Below are 15,072 nucleotides of genomic sequence, written 5' to 3' on the forward strand. Positions count from 1 at the left end.
GATGGCCCCCCCCCCCCCCCCGCCCCCTCCGTGCTGGCATCTGCCTTGGCTGGCCTGAGGCCTGCTGGCTGGGGGCAGCTCCTGCATTGAGAGTCTGCCCCCTGGTGGCCAGTGTGCATCAGAGCAACCAGTCATTCCACTGGTCATTCTGCTGCCTGATCAATTTGTGTATTAAGCTTTTATTCTATAGGATATTTCCAGATCTCTACAAGATGATATTCCATTTATGAAATAAGAATGGGAACCAGAAAGAAAAAAAGACAAAGGCTCTGTTTAGGAGTCCAATATATGAATTACAGGAGTTTCAAAGAGAAGAATAGAGAAAGTGAAGGAGGTAAACAAAAAAGAAGTAATTCAATGAAATTTTCTGCATATTAGTTAAAAAGCCAAAAAAGATCATGAAGTGCAGGAATTAAGATCCCCACCAATGTAAGTCTTGGGACATTTTGATATACTGGAAACAAGGAGAGATCCATTGGTCTAACCATCTTTTTCTCAGTCCCTTACCTTCATTGTGTCCTCTCTTCTCTCAGCTTAAACTCATGGGTCAATAATTCTAATTAATTCCTTGGATAGAACCTCCACACCTTTTTCCCTCTTATGCATTCTCATCTGTTCTGAGCAAAATAATAACCTTGGTTAAATTAAATTTTCCTTCCACTCCATTTCTGCAGCAGTGCAGCTGAAAATAAAAATGGGAAAACAAACAGTCATGCTCACTGGTGTCATTTTATATTCATGATCATTAACCTCAAGTGGGTTCTTACTGCTGCCAAGCAATCAGATGATATTACCTTCATGCATTCACCTTCCCGCTTTCCTAGACAACTATTTCATTCTTGCATCTCTCTCATCCATCCTCCAACACCTCCTCCCCCACCCATTCTCAGCTGTTGCCCTTGCTTCCTATATGGCTGAGTAAAGTGAAAGAATTTCCCCAAGCCTGACCCTCTCCACCCACCCACCCTCCTGCATCTATGCCCACATGTTCTGCATTGTCTCCTGTACCTGGGGATGAACTAGCCAAGCTCCCCCTGAGACCATGCCTTTTGCTTGAGCACTAGATCCAACCCCTCTCAGAATTTTCCAGCCATTCTCCATTCTCTACCACACTTTCAAGTTCCCCCCATTAGGCTGTAATATTCCCAACAGCACACAACCTGCTGTTATTTCTCACACATATAAAAAGAAACTCTTTGGACCCCACACCCTCTTCTAGCTACCACCACAGTGGTCTCCTTTTTGTTATAATAAAACTATTTGAAAAATTTTTCTGTACCCACTGTCTCCAAATTATGTTCTCCCATGCTCACCTGAACCAAATAGATTCACCCTCAACATGCCACCAGAATCATTAATTTACAATTGACTCCATGTTGCTAAAGACAATGGTCAAATCTCATCTTACATGTTCCATGAAAATACCTAATACAGCTGCTCATTCTTCTTTGGTATATATTTTTATTACTTGTCTTTTAGAATGTAACCCTCTTCTGGTGTAATTCTACTTACTGTCCACTTGTGAGTATCTTTTTTCTCATGACTCTGATCTCTAATCGTTGGAGGGCTTCAAATCTTAAGGAGCTTGGATCTCTTTTCTTTTTAGGTATACTTATTTCCTTGGTTATTTCAACTGGCATCCTGACTATTGCTTACCACTCCCAAATATGTATCTCCACCCCCAAATACCATACCAGTCTATCCAAGTCCTTTCTTAAGTTATCTGCCTAAATTTCTAATTCGTTTCTCTAATTTAACACATCTAAAATTATGCTCTTAATCAAAAGTGTTCTGCTTCTGATATTTCCTATATCTGTTAATGGCAAATCCATACTTTTCAGTTGCACAGGACAAAAGACACGTACACCTGGTACATAAACATAGTCTAGAGGCTATATCTCCCAGAGATCCAGATTCAGTTATAGCTTACCACTTCCATGCCACCACTCTGGTCGGTCCAAGTCACTAATATCTCTTGTTTTCATAATCTCTTGCCTACATTATTAAAATAGCTTCCTAAATAGCCTCCTGCCTCTGCCCTTGCCTCCCTTCAGTCCATCTCTAAATAGCAGTCAAAATGATAATATTACAATAAAAATCAGATCATGTCACTCTTCTTCCCCAAATCCTCCAGTGACTTTCCATCTCATTCAGAGCAAAAGCAAAATCATAACTGTGACATTTAAGACCCTTCACAATTGAGTCCCTTTCTCTCTTAACTCACCTCCTACTTTCTCCCACTCAATCATTCCGCTCCAGCCACACTGGCCTCCTTGCTGTCCTTCCAACAAACCAGGCATTATTCTGCTGCACGAGTAAGGGTTTAATCAAAGATACAGACTCACTAGGATAGAGAATTTGTTTTAGGAATTCAACCTTATGCAGTTGAGGTCCCTGGATAGAGTTTACAATTGTTTGTTGCTTCTGTTGCTAGTTCTGAAGTCAGCAAGGGCAGAAAGTTAGGAAGAAAAGAAAGACATAAAGTGAGGAAGACTAATTATAATATGGGACCCTTGAGGATGATCTAGAACTGATGATGAACTGGAACCCCTCATCTCTCTTCAGAACTTGAGCTGTTTCCCACTACCTCCACAATCCAGCTTTAATACTATAAGTGACCTGCTCAGAAGTTATGCTCTTTTTTTTAATGTATCTTTATCGATTTCAGAGAGGAATGGAAAGGGAGAGAGAGATAGAATCACCCATAGTGAGAGAGAATCATTGATTGGCTGCCTCCTGCACACCCCCTACTGGGGATCGAGCTTGCAACTCAGGCATGTGCCTTCCTGACCAGGAATGGAGCCATGACCTCCTGATTCATAGGTTGACACTCAATCACTGAGCCATGCCAGCCAGGCAGTGTTCTTTCTCCTAAAGCCAAACAGGCACCTGGCCCAGGAGTTGGAGAAATTGAAGGAGGACGTTCAGCAGGAGCTGGAAAAGCTGTGGCCCTGGTTGTTGCCCCATGTCAACTAAGTTGAGCCAACAGTACTTGATCTTAGACCAACCTTCTCAGCATAAAACTAGCTGCTGCTTCATTTTCACCTTAGCAATCTTAGGCAATTTTCTCTTGTGGCCAACCCTAGCCAAGGAACATAATGGAAGATGTTTGAAATTAGCTTACCCATGCCTGATTTGCTACCATACTTACCTTTAAACTTTTGCAACTTGCTCTTTCCTCTGCCTGGAATGCCACCTAGCTCTTTCCACCCATTTGTTCTATTTATCTCCACACACAGAATAATTTTTTTCAGAAAAATTATTTTCTGAAACAGGTGCATAAATCATGGTTGAGTCTGTATTTTTAAGAATATTGTCTTTCACAGTTATCAACTTCAATAAACTTAACATTGATTCAGCACTACTATTTACTCTACCACCCATACTCTAAGTTTGTCAATTGACCCAATAGAAGTCCTTTATAGAATTTTTCCCCTCCAGGTTTAGATCTAGTCTAAGATCAAGAATTAAAGTTAGCTGTTATGTCTCTGTTCTCGTTTACTACTCTGAAACATGTTCTTAGGCTTTCTTTGTCTTATATAACATTGACATTTTGGGAAAATTTTTCAATTAGAATATTCCTTATTATGAGTTTGTCTGATATTTTCTTGTGATTACATTGAAGTTGTACATTACTAACTGGAATACCACACAAGTGACATTGTGTCCTTCCCAGAGGGTCACATTGGTGATGTTAATTTTGACTACACTAAAGGTGTTTTTGATTCATCTATTGTATCAACATCATCTCATGATTTAAAATAGAACATATATTCTAGCTTTGTCCACAGGATCTAGTCCATCATGCTCCAGGGACAATTAGCACCACTATTGCCCAAATTTAGTTCTTTGAATGTCATTCTTCACTGCAAGATACTAAGGATTCTTGGAGAAATGATTGCTGTCTAGAGTAGAGAATTTACAAGGCGAGCTAGCGCCACCTTATTGTGACACAAAGCAAGTAAATTCTCAAAATCCAAGTGAGTCATGTCAAAAGTTTCTGGATCCAGCTAGAAGGAGATCCCATTGGCCAAAGATAAGACAAGTTGAACATCAAAAAGGAAAAAAAACCCCATAATTCATTGGTATGCATGGACTATATTAAAAATCCATGAATCCATAATAACACTCCTTACACCATTCAAAGGACAGGACATGCTCGGTTCTTTTACTCCAATGTGCTTTTTTGTGCACCTTGTCTGAACAGTTGCATGTTTGCTTCATCTCACAGAACTCAATGCTCAAATGACATTACCTCTAAGAAGCCTTCCGTTAAACTTCTATGTAGTTCATTGTTTCTCCATATTTCAACTCATACTGTACTGGAATTGCTTGTTTAACTATATTTTCCCCTCTGGACTGTAAGTTTATAAATATAGGACCTGTCTGGGTTTCATTTATTTTGTTATTCCAACTACATAGCATGCTCTTATAGACAGTTTGATATACTGTATACTATTGAGTTGTGAATGAATAAATTTCAGTAGTATCCCATTTCTTCTTCATCACACAATACAAATTTGTCTATATTTTATTTTATTTTTAAATATATTTTTATTGATTTCAGAGAGGAAGGGAGAGAGAGATAGAAACATCAATGATGAGAATCATTGATTGGCTGCCTTCTGCACACTCCACATTCAGGATTGAGCCCACAACCTAGACATGTGCCCTGACTGTGACCTCCTGGCTCATAGGTCAACTACTAAGCCAGATGGCTGGACCAGATTTGTCTATATTTTAGAAAATTATTGAATGCAGTTAAATAGCTGGCTATTTTAGACAACATCACATTTTTATCACAATATATTTTTAAAATAGTTTTCCCTTATCTATATATTTTTAAAATAGTTTTCCCTTATCTATCAGCAATTGTTTTGGCTTGTAAGTAGACTACAAGTTTATCCCACCATATTTTTCATAACTCATAAGTAACAGCTTTTTTGCAGTAATTTTCTTTAACCTCAGCCTGTTTTTCTCCCCCCCTACAGATCCTGGTCTGCACATATACATCCTATTTGCTAAAAGTGGGGGTGGGGGCAATGTTGAAATCAAAGTATTGATTTTTTAAACTTGTTAGTAACAGGTGTCTTGACTTAGTGTAATCATTTTTTTAAATAGTAGTTTGAAATAAATTTTCCCTTAAAGTCAATTTGGTCCAGTATCTGTAATTCACCAGGGCTATGTGTCATGTTCTCCAGTAGGACGCTTGTATCAAACCTCTCTCCTGCAACCCAGCCATCCTGGCTGGGTGGTTGTGTCCATCTAAGAACCAGGAGGTCACAGTTAGATTCTGGGTCAAGGCACATGCCGGGGTTGTGGGCTCAATCTCCAGTAGGGAAGTGCAGGAGGCAGCCGATTAATGATTCTCTCATCATTGATGTTTCTCTCTCTCCCTCCTTCTTCCTCTCACAGAAATCAATACACACACACACACACACACACACACACACACACACACCACAAAAACAAAAGCAAAAAACTCCCTCTTGCATTGTCGCAGTCGGTGTGGAATCTTCCATGTACATGTGCATACTTCCAGCCTTAGGACTTTGTGGATTTTTTAAGCATTAACAGTTTAGGTGGTAGAGATTATGGAAACCATCTGTCAAAGGCATGTGTAATGCCACCGTTTATACACAGTGAGTGGACTCCCATTAGGCGGGGACAGGTGACTGTGGATCAATGAAGTCAGCGAAGCCGCTTTACGCATGGGTCTGTGCTTGGGAGGAACCCAGGGGCTTCTTCCTAGAGCAGAACTCAGGGGCTGAAGCGCAAAAGAAAGAAGAGAACTGCGGAACCCCGGCTCCTTAGAGCCGTGCCATACGGTAGTCGGTCGCTGGCCGCGGTGCTGAACACTCTCCCGGGGTGCCCCCAGGTTGGCCGGCCGAAAGAGCCGCGGTGGGTTGGTGAGTTCGCCCGCAGCCTCCAGCCACAAGTCTTCAAAGGTTGACCCCTGGTTCTGGGCAGGGGGCCACAGCCTGCATTCAGGGGAGTCACCTCGCGAGTGTAGGGGGCCTCCAACCCATTCCCACAGGGCGCAGCTCCTGCTCCTCAACAGCAACCCTAATAACAGCAACTCAGCTTGTATTTATCCTCACAACATCCTAAAAACTTAAAAAGGCTGATAACTTTGCCCAGGTGAGCACAGCTACCCAATGACTGATCTCCCTCAATCATGCCTCAAAAAATGTTTACTGCTACCCTCGATGTGTCAGCGGTCCAGCCTCCGCTCCGCCCCATTCGCTGGCTTCACCTTCCTCCCACCGGCTCCTTTCCTTTCGCCCCTCCTCCTCTTCCGAGGTTTGCATCAGACAAAAGTAATCTACACAGCCTTTCCGCTCCCACCGCCCAGTTGGAGGACTGTACCACGGACTGGGATTCAGAACAGTTAGGCACACATCTTGCCCCTTCGCGCTCAATCCAAGTCTAGTCTCAGAGTGCCCAACTCGCTGTGTGACCTTGAACCAGTGGCCACGCGTCTCTGAGCCTGTTTCGCCTCTGGGACTACGTGATGCTCTTCCCAGGTGCGCACCGCTCCCCTCTCCGGTCGGAACACTACCACTAGGTCCCTCTTTTTTGACTCCCTACCCCCATCTTCCAAGTTCAGTTGGGCACGCTCGCTTCTCCCCACCGGGTCCAGAGCCAAGTCTACCCCTTGGCGACGGAGGACTCGGGTCTCGGCTACTGTAGGCATTGTCCCTGCCGCCCCCGCCGCCCCCGCCCCTACCCCGGTGTGACCAGCCCTCCGCGCCACGTTAGCCAGGCAGCGCCCAATGCTGGGGAGGTTGCCCCTCGCTCTCCCGTTTCGCAGCGCGGGGTCTCCGAAGTCCCCGCACCCGGACGCTTGGGAAGGTGCGAGATGCAGCTGGAGCGAGAAGGCGAAGGCCAGGCTGGGCTGACGGGGCTGCCCCGGTGACAGGTACGTGTGTGGAGGTCGGTCGGCCAGATGCTGGGCTGGGAGAGAGACTGTGGGGCAGGGGGATGGAGGAAAGGGGAGACTCCAGAAAGAGCGGTGGTCACTGTTCTCACCACGTGTGCGTGTGCGTGTGCGTGTGTGTGTGTGTGTGTGTGTCCCAGCCTCCCTTTCCCCACTCCTCCCCGCCCCAGCTCTCAATGTCACCTTCTCCCTGGGCTCCTGCTTCTCACTGTCCTCTCTGTCCTCCCCCAGCTGCCTCTCTGCGCGCCCCGCTCCGCCCGCGCCCTCTCTCGCGCCCGCGGCGACCTCCTCCCGGACCAGCGGGTCCCGCTCAGCGCCGCCTCCCCCCGGAGCCAGGCGAGCGGAGCCGGCAGCATGTGGAACGCGACGCGGACCGAGGAGCCGGAGGAGCCGGGCCTCAACCTCACGCTGCCGGACCTGGGCTGGGACGCGCCCCCGGACAACGACTCGCTGGCGGACGGGCTGCTGCCGCTCTTCCCGGCGCCGCTGCTGGCGGGCGTGACGGCCACCTGCGTGGCGCTCTTCGTGGTGGGCATCGCGGGCAACCTGCTCACCATGCTGGTGGTGTCGCGCTTCCGCGAGCTGCGCACCACCACCAACCTCTACCTGTCCAGCATGGCCTTCTCCGACCTGCTCATCTTCCTCTGCATGCCCCTCGACCTCGTGCGCCTCTGGCAGTACCGGCCCTGGAACTTCGGCGACCTGCTCTGCAAACTCTTCCAGTTCGTCAGCGAGAGCTGCACCTACGCCACGGTGCTCACCATCACGGCGCTGAGCGTCGAGCGCTACTTCGCCATCTGCTTCCCGCTGCGGGCCAAGGTGGTGGTGACCAAGGGCCGCGTGAAGCTGGTCATCCTGGTCATCTGGGCCGTGGCCTTCTGCAGCGCCGGGCCCATCTTCGTGCTGGTGGGCGTGGAGCACGAGAACGGCACCGACCCGCGGGACACCAACGAGTGCCGCGCCACCGAGTTCGCCGTGAGCTCGGGGCTGCTCACCGTCATGGTGTGGGTGTCCAGCGTCTTCTTCTTCCTGCCCGTCTTCTGCCTCACCGTGCTCTACAGCCTCATCGGCAGGAAGCTGTGGCGCCGGCGGCGCGGCGAGGCCGTGGCCACCTCGCTCCGGGACCAGAACCACAAGCAAACAGTGAAGATGCTGGGTGGGTCTCAGCGCACCCTCCACTCTCTCCCGGCCCCTCCTCTCCCGAGCTTTCTCCCTTCTCCCCGAGTCTCTACCTCTCTCTCTTGTTCTCTCTCTACCTCTCTGTTTCTCTCTCTACCTCTCTCTCCTGATTCTCTCGGTCTCTGTCTCCTCTGGAGTCTCTCGTTATTCTTTCTCTCCTGTTTCTGCTTTGAACTCTCTTTGGTCTCCTACATTTTCTGTCGTGTGTGCATGTCCCTGTCTCTCTCTAGGATTTTTAAAAAAACTTTTTACTCTTGTTTTTATATATCCGTTTCTCCATCTCTCTCTCTCTCTCTCTCTCTCTCTCTCTCTCTCTCTCTCTTTCTCTCCTTCCTTCCTCTCCCCCCCCCCCCAACTTTGCCACAGTCTTGACTCTTTTTAGGTCTCTATCTCTTTGTGTCTCTTTCTTCCCCGCTTTCCTTTCTCTCTTTCATGGAAACATGCAGTGCCCATGTCTTTCCCTAAAATGAGTTTTATATCAATCCAGACACTTTGCTTCAAAACTGCGATGTTTTATAAAAATCTATTGTGGTCTGTGGCTGTTAAAGGCGAGGTTAAGCTTCCTGCCTCAAGAAGAATTTGTGGATATCTAAGTTACACTAAGGAAATCTAGGAAGTATTCAGTGGTAAATTTAACCAAAGATCTGGTCAATTCGGATGATTCTGTCAGAGATGATTCATTTTTCTTTCAATGTTGTGATTTGCTTTATGCCCAGCATTTTTTTCTGATCAAATAATCGAATCAGTTCTGTTTACCCTGCTGCTGTTTGTACAGCGTTGTGAGGAAGTCAGTGACAAATCAATGCTGGCGTCTCCATTTCTTTCCATGATTACCTGTCTTTCCAGGTAGAACAGCCTACCATAACCAAGGATAACCTAGGATGGGCCGGCTTCCACGATGAGAAAGGGAGACTTTTTGGAAGCCAACAGCTGCCTTCTGCAAATGGTCCCTAATTTTTAAGCCATTAACTGTATAATTTTGTTTTTAATTTATTCACATCATTCCCCAAATGGTCCTTCAGGGAATGTTTGTAGTTAGTGTCCCAACTAGAGTCTGCCGAGTATGTACTGTATGCATTCAACTCTTTAAGTATATGTATTTGGTACAAGTGAAGTAATACAAAATGCCTTCACATCCAAGCAAAATATGCTTTTCTAGAACTAGAGTCTGCACCCTTTATGATTTGGACATTACAGTCAATACGGAGTTTACATTTGTGTGTGTGCAAAAGAGAGTTTATTCTTGCATGGAAAATAATACAATAATTAGTAAATTACCATACAAGAATAAACTGTTTCACGTACTCACAACTGTAACCTAATTTTGCCCACTCCTGTATTTGCATATTTAATACACTCATAAGCCATTCCAAGATGATTTGTATTTGTAATTTTACAATTCTTGGAATCCTGTATATTAAAGTGATTGTTTATTCAAAAATGCCCCAAATTGTCATTGTCTAGACCGGTGATTCTCACAATATGACTAGTAGATTGTAAACCTACTAGTGCCCTCCAGGGGCCTCTCATATTCACGTGGCTACTGTGGCAAACAGTTGCTACTACACAACGTAGTTTTGAGAATAACTTTAATCATTTTCTCCAATTTTATTTTTAAGCCATTAATTATCCTCATAGTGAACCAACACCAATGTTAATTTTCTTTTGCCTTGACAATTTGAAGAGCATCACTAAAGTACTACAAGGGCTAAAATATCTTGTTAATTTTCCTCTGATTTCAGAATTTTAAAAACTTAATCTAGAAATGCAGAGGACTTGAAAAAATGGGCAAAATGAAGACCTGGTTGGCTGATAATTATTGTTAGTTGGTTTTATGGGCTTTTGTACCACACTTATGTCTATTGCAGGCGACAAAGAATCATCCATCTCAGTGGTTCTCAATCTGGACTGCATATTCTGTCTTCTGTGAAACTTCAAAAAGAACAGAAAAAAACACAGGTGTCCTGGTCTCCTGAATAGAGATTTTAATTTAATGAATCTATATCACATCAGAGAAATCCATTCCTCAGGGAACCCTGACAGTTATTGTTGAGTTCAACACCTTTACTCACATGTGCTTAGTTGTGACAGACACGTGTAAAATGGTGGATTACTGTGAATAAATGGTCTAGTCAATTGAGTCAATATATACATCCAATCACAAAATCGCTCAAAAGTTGTTATGTAGTAAAGACTGGGAAGCTCAGTAAAAAGGGTTGAACTGTTGATCCAGACAGACTCAATCCTGGTGAAAATGTAGCAATGAGAAAGGGAAGAACATAATGGCTCTCTGAAGTCACTGGTCACACCACATAGAATCAAAACAGAACTGTCTTCCAAGTGAAACGTGATGTTCTGTGACATTTCTGGAACTGATGCTCACTCTCCCATTGTTCTTTTAGCTGTCGTGGTGTTTGCTTTCATCCTCTGCTGGCTGCCCTTCCACGTAGGACGATACTTATTTTCCAAGTCTTTCGAGCCTGGCTCCCTGGAGATTGCTCAGATCAGCCAATACTGCAACCTTGTGTCCTTTGTCCTCTTCTACCTCAGCGCCGCCATCAACCCCATTCTGTACAACATCATGTCCAAGAAGTACCGGGTGGCAGTGTTCAAACTTTTGGGATTTGAGCCTTTCTCCCAGAGGAAGCTCTCCACCCTGAAGGATGAAAGCTCCCGGGCCTGGACAGAATCTAGTATTCATACAAGACCAAACACATCGCTGAGCAGAGTCATCGCTTACTATTCTGCACTGGAAACCATAGCACAGCAGAACTTGGGAGGAAGTTGAAGGTTAACTTTGGAATTGGGGAGAGATAGGTCTGGAAACAGTTGGGAGGGAAGAAAAGATAGAGTTTGTAGTGTGTGAGAGGTTTAATTTGATTGCACGCTCATCCGTGCTCTCATACAGGATTTCTGCATATTCACTACCTGTGATTTTGCATTTTGCCGTTGGTGCTAGCAAGGGCTTTGCAATTTGGAGAAAGGAGAAGGTGCAGAGAGGGCAATTAGGGTAATTCTTGCTGGATAAATACTAAATCTGATTTACTTTTTCATAATGATAAAAATTTGATTAAAAGAATGAAATTAAAAATTTAAAACGTGAATTTTTAAAACTAGTAATTTTCATACCGCTCCAGATCAGTGCTGTCCAAGAGAAATATAATGCAAGATCCTGAAGCAATCAATATAAAAATTATTAAGAATAATTTTTTAATGCAAAGTCTTTGAAATCTGGTGTTTTACATTTACAGTGCACTTTAATTTGGACATTACGTTTTTATCAGTAATACTTGCTATATTTAGATTTCATAAAATTTGCAGATGAGAAAATAGATTTGTAAACCTAAGTTGTTCAAATACATGTAAAATTTTTCCAATAACTGAAACTATTACAAGTTTTAAAACTGAAAATGTATTGAAATTAAAAATTCAAGTATTCAGTGACAAATGTGGCTATTAGTTACTATATTGGCTAGTTCAGCTCTAGAGTATATGTAAAATTGTTGTTAACCTTACAAAATGTTAAACAATACTCATTTCCTGGAATGTTTTTATTGCAAAATAAGCATTGCAGAGTTTTAGCATGATGAATCCCCTAAATCACACCTGAATGCTCTATTCATGCTTGGAAGGAAATGGATATGAAATATAAGATGCAAAAAAAGTAATATAATATGCACTTTAAATCTAGGTGAATTATATGTGATAATATTCAGGAAATGAAACTTTATAAAAATTATAGAATATCACAAACTGCCTTATTTGGCTTAACAAAAATATTAAGTCAACCATAAGGCTTTGATTTGTGAATAAAGGAATAATTTATAACAGATTCTGGAAAGCTTACAGGAACCTAATGAACATAGAAAATTTTCAAATGGTGAAAAATTCAGAATCCCTTAAATGCTATTGCTTAGTGATGTTCCGGTTAGTTATTCCATTCCTTCACCTACAGCTATTCATTTCAAAATGCCTGTGCCACGTTCTGTCTTCAAATTAGTCTCCCTGTTTACATCCCACTGCTTATCGGATAGATGTGTTTACTTGGACTTCCAGTCTCCTTCTCAATCATAATGATGAATGATTGCATACCTTCAACTGGATATTGTACATTTTAGTTATAAATGTATAGTCAACTCTTTGAATATTAAATATATTATTCCAAAAATGATTTCTTCATAGTCCTGTGCAGTACTACGTCATATCAACAATTCCTACATGAAATTATTGGTTCAACTATGAAACTGATTGAACCATTTAGGGAAATTATTGCCATGATTGATTCCCCCGCCCCGCCCCCCCAAAAAAGTAAAGATTATTATGCTGAAGTAATTGATTGACTTTATTTTATTTATTAAATATATTTTTTATTGATTTTAGAACGAGGGGAAGGGAGAGGGATTGAGAGACAGAAATATCTATTAGCACGCCCCCTACTGGAAATCGAGCCAGAAACCCGGGCATATGCCCTGACAGGGAATCAAACTGATGATCTCTTGGTTCATGGGTCGACACTCAACCACTGAGCCACCCTGGCCGGGCTAATTGATTGACTTTATTTTAGAACATGAAAACATAATCATAATTAGAATGACTTCTCTAGAGAAGTATTTCCAAAATCTATTCTGACACTAAAAATGCTCAATTTACTCTAAATGCAGAACTTTAGCAAATTAATTATTCAGTTCTTGGGAGTGCATCAATATTTTTTAATATAGTTTATTGATTTTTTTAAAGAGAGGAAAGGAGAGGGATAGAGAGTTAGAAACATTGATGAGAGAGAAAGATCGATCAGCTGCCTCCTGCACACCCCCTACTGGGGATGTGCCCGCAACCAAGGTACATGCCCTTGACCGGAATCAAACCTGGGACCCTTCAGTCTGCAGGCCGACGCTCTATCCACTGAGCCAAACTGGTTAGGGCTGCATCAATATTTTTAAAAAATACACTGTTTATTCAAATCCGTGGGACACTAATTAGGACATTCAGCATTATTCTCCTAAATAGGGCCCACTAAATTCCAAAGAGGTAAGTCAGCCTCCTGAAACCCTAAAGTTTTTGTCTACAAATACATTCTACTTGAGAGAAAATAAGCAAAAAAGGCTTGACTTCTATCACACAGTTGATTGCCTTGGAGAGAAAAAAACACCTACCTGTTAATTAGTTGCTTGCCTATTCAGTGGTCCCCCTTTTCTTGTGGGTTCACAGGGAATAGTTTACATAGTAAGGACCACTGTTGTCCTTCACTGATGCTCATCTGGGACTCAGAGGATATGTTTAGGGAAAGGGATTTTTAATTTGTGCTTTCATATCATTGCATTTTTATTGTTTGTAATGTCTTTGTATCCTCATACTCCATAAATTGCTTAAGACTCAGGGAAAAGAGGAATTTACACTGAGGAAAATTGTTTCTGAAAGTCCATCATTTCAGACATTTAGTATGTGCATGGTATGTTGTAAGCTCTGAGATTAAAACACCAAGGATTTTATCCTTAATGAGCTATCCACTTGTGAGTTATGTTGCAGGAGATAACTGATAAATATATTGGGTTTAGAAGTAAACATCTCCAGTTGACACTGAATCAAATTATTCTCCAGTATTTCAAGGGGTTGTTCCTATTCCTGGTTATTCCTATTCGGCTCAAAATAAATTTAAAATGGGCTCTTCCTACACAAACCAGTCAAATATATAGATGCAGCTAATGTGTCTGCTAGTGGTAATTACACTCACAGCATTCTTCATTAACGTATGGAAAGCCAAGGCCTGGTTTCATTTTTAATCTGTGTTTCCATTTTCTTGATTACCACACCTTATACTGTGTCACAAAATCAAGGTTTGTATAGTTTATAGGAAGAGACTATTATATGAGTAAAAACTTTTTAGTAATTGCTTTAAGGAAGACATCCATTGCCATGAATTAGTTAAAACTGGCAGTTTTGTGGCATGGGATTTAGAACTGGAAACCATTTCTTTACAATCCTCTTTTTTATTGCAATAAAAGTTCTTGTGATGAGATTTGACTTGAAATTCAAGCTTTTGTTAAGAACTGGAAATCATTACAAACAATTTAAAATTATTAGTTCAACATTGACAATTTCTTCATTTAATTTTTTTAATCCTCACCTGAGCATATTTTTTCCATTGATTTTTAGAGACAGTGGAAGGAAGGGAGAACGAAAGAGAGAGAGAGAAACATTCAATTAGTTGCCTCTGTACCTGCCCCACCAGGAAGGGATCAACCCAGGTACATGCCCTTGACCAGGAATCAAACCCCAGACCCTTCAGTGTGCAGGCCAACGCTCTACCCACTGAGTAACACAGTCCAGGGTAAACATTGACAATTTTAACTATATAATTTTGTTTTTAATTTATTCACATACTAAATTTAACATTACAAAAACACACCATTAGACTTTTTGCAATACTGGTGCCCTTTTACAAGACTAGTGAAAATACTTTCTCGCCTTTTAAAAAACAGCATGCACATCTTTGAAATGTGCCACACATATTTACATATATCAAAATTTCTTGTCACACTGTCTGTGTGAATAGTATAGAGCTTTCTTCCATTAAAAATACTGTATCTAGTATAAGTAATGTCATTAAAAGCTAAAGATAATGTCATTCATGGTTTGTAGAGGGCCACCTGGGAGGCACCTAGGCATTTTGTTATAATTATTGTCAGCTGAACTCAGAGCATAGGCAGAGCCACACCCTGGGAACATGCTTCCCCAATAAGGCTGGGCATGTTAATCAGGCAGGGGCGGAACTAGATATGTAAATCTAGGCCTTTAAAATAAACCTGCTGTGTGGCTCAGCCCGCTTTGCCGCCTCTCCATCAGAGAGGATGGTGCCCACCTGGCCCCAGCTTAAAATCTATTTCTGCATCTTGGTCTTTCTTTAATTTCTTAATCCCCAGCTCCTCCACTCAGCAAATGGACTGTTTCCTTTT

At 42.6% G+C, this 15,072-nt stretch overlaps 1 protein-coding gene across 1 annotated transcript; it reads left to right on the top strand.

Annotated features, from left to right (window-relative positions):
- Positions 1-7,257: 7,257 nt before the first annotated feature.
- GHSR (growth hormone secretagogue receptor) lies at positions 7,258-12,250 on the top strand. Its single transcript, XM_014455942.2, has 2 exons — positions 7,258-8,096; positions 10,522-12,250. Exons 1-2 carry the CDS (start codon positions 7,295-7,297, stop codon positions 10,905-10,907), a joined length of 1,188 nt encoding a protein of 395 aa, XP_014311428.2. The 5' UTR covers positions 7,258-7,294; the 3' UTR covers positions 10,908-12,250.
- The last annotated feature ends 2,822 nt before the right edge of the window (positions 12,251-15,072 follow it).

The sequence above is a fragment of the Myotis lucifugus genome, unplaced genomic scaffold (genome assembly GCF_000147115.1).
Source record: "Myotis lucifugus unplaced genomic scaffold, Myoluc2.0 scaffold_53, whole genome shotgun sequence".
NCBI lineage: Eukaryota > Metazoa > Chordata > Mammalia > Chiroptera > Vespertilionidae > Myotis > Myotis lucifugus.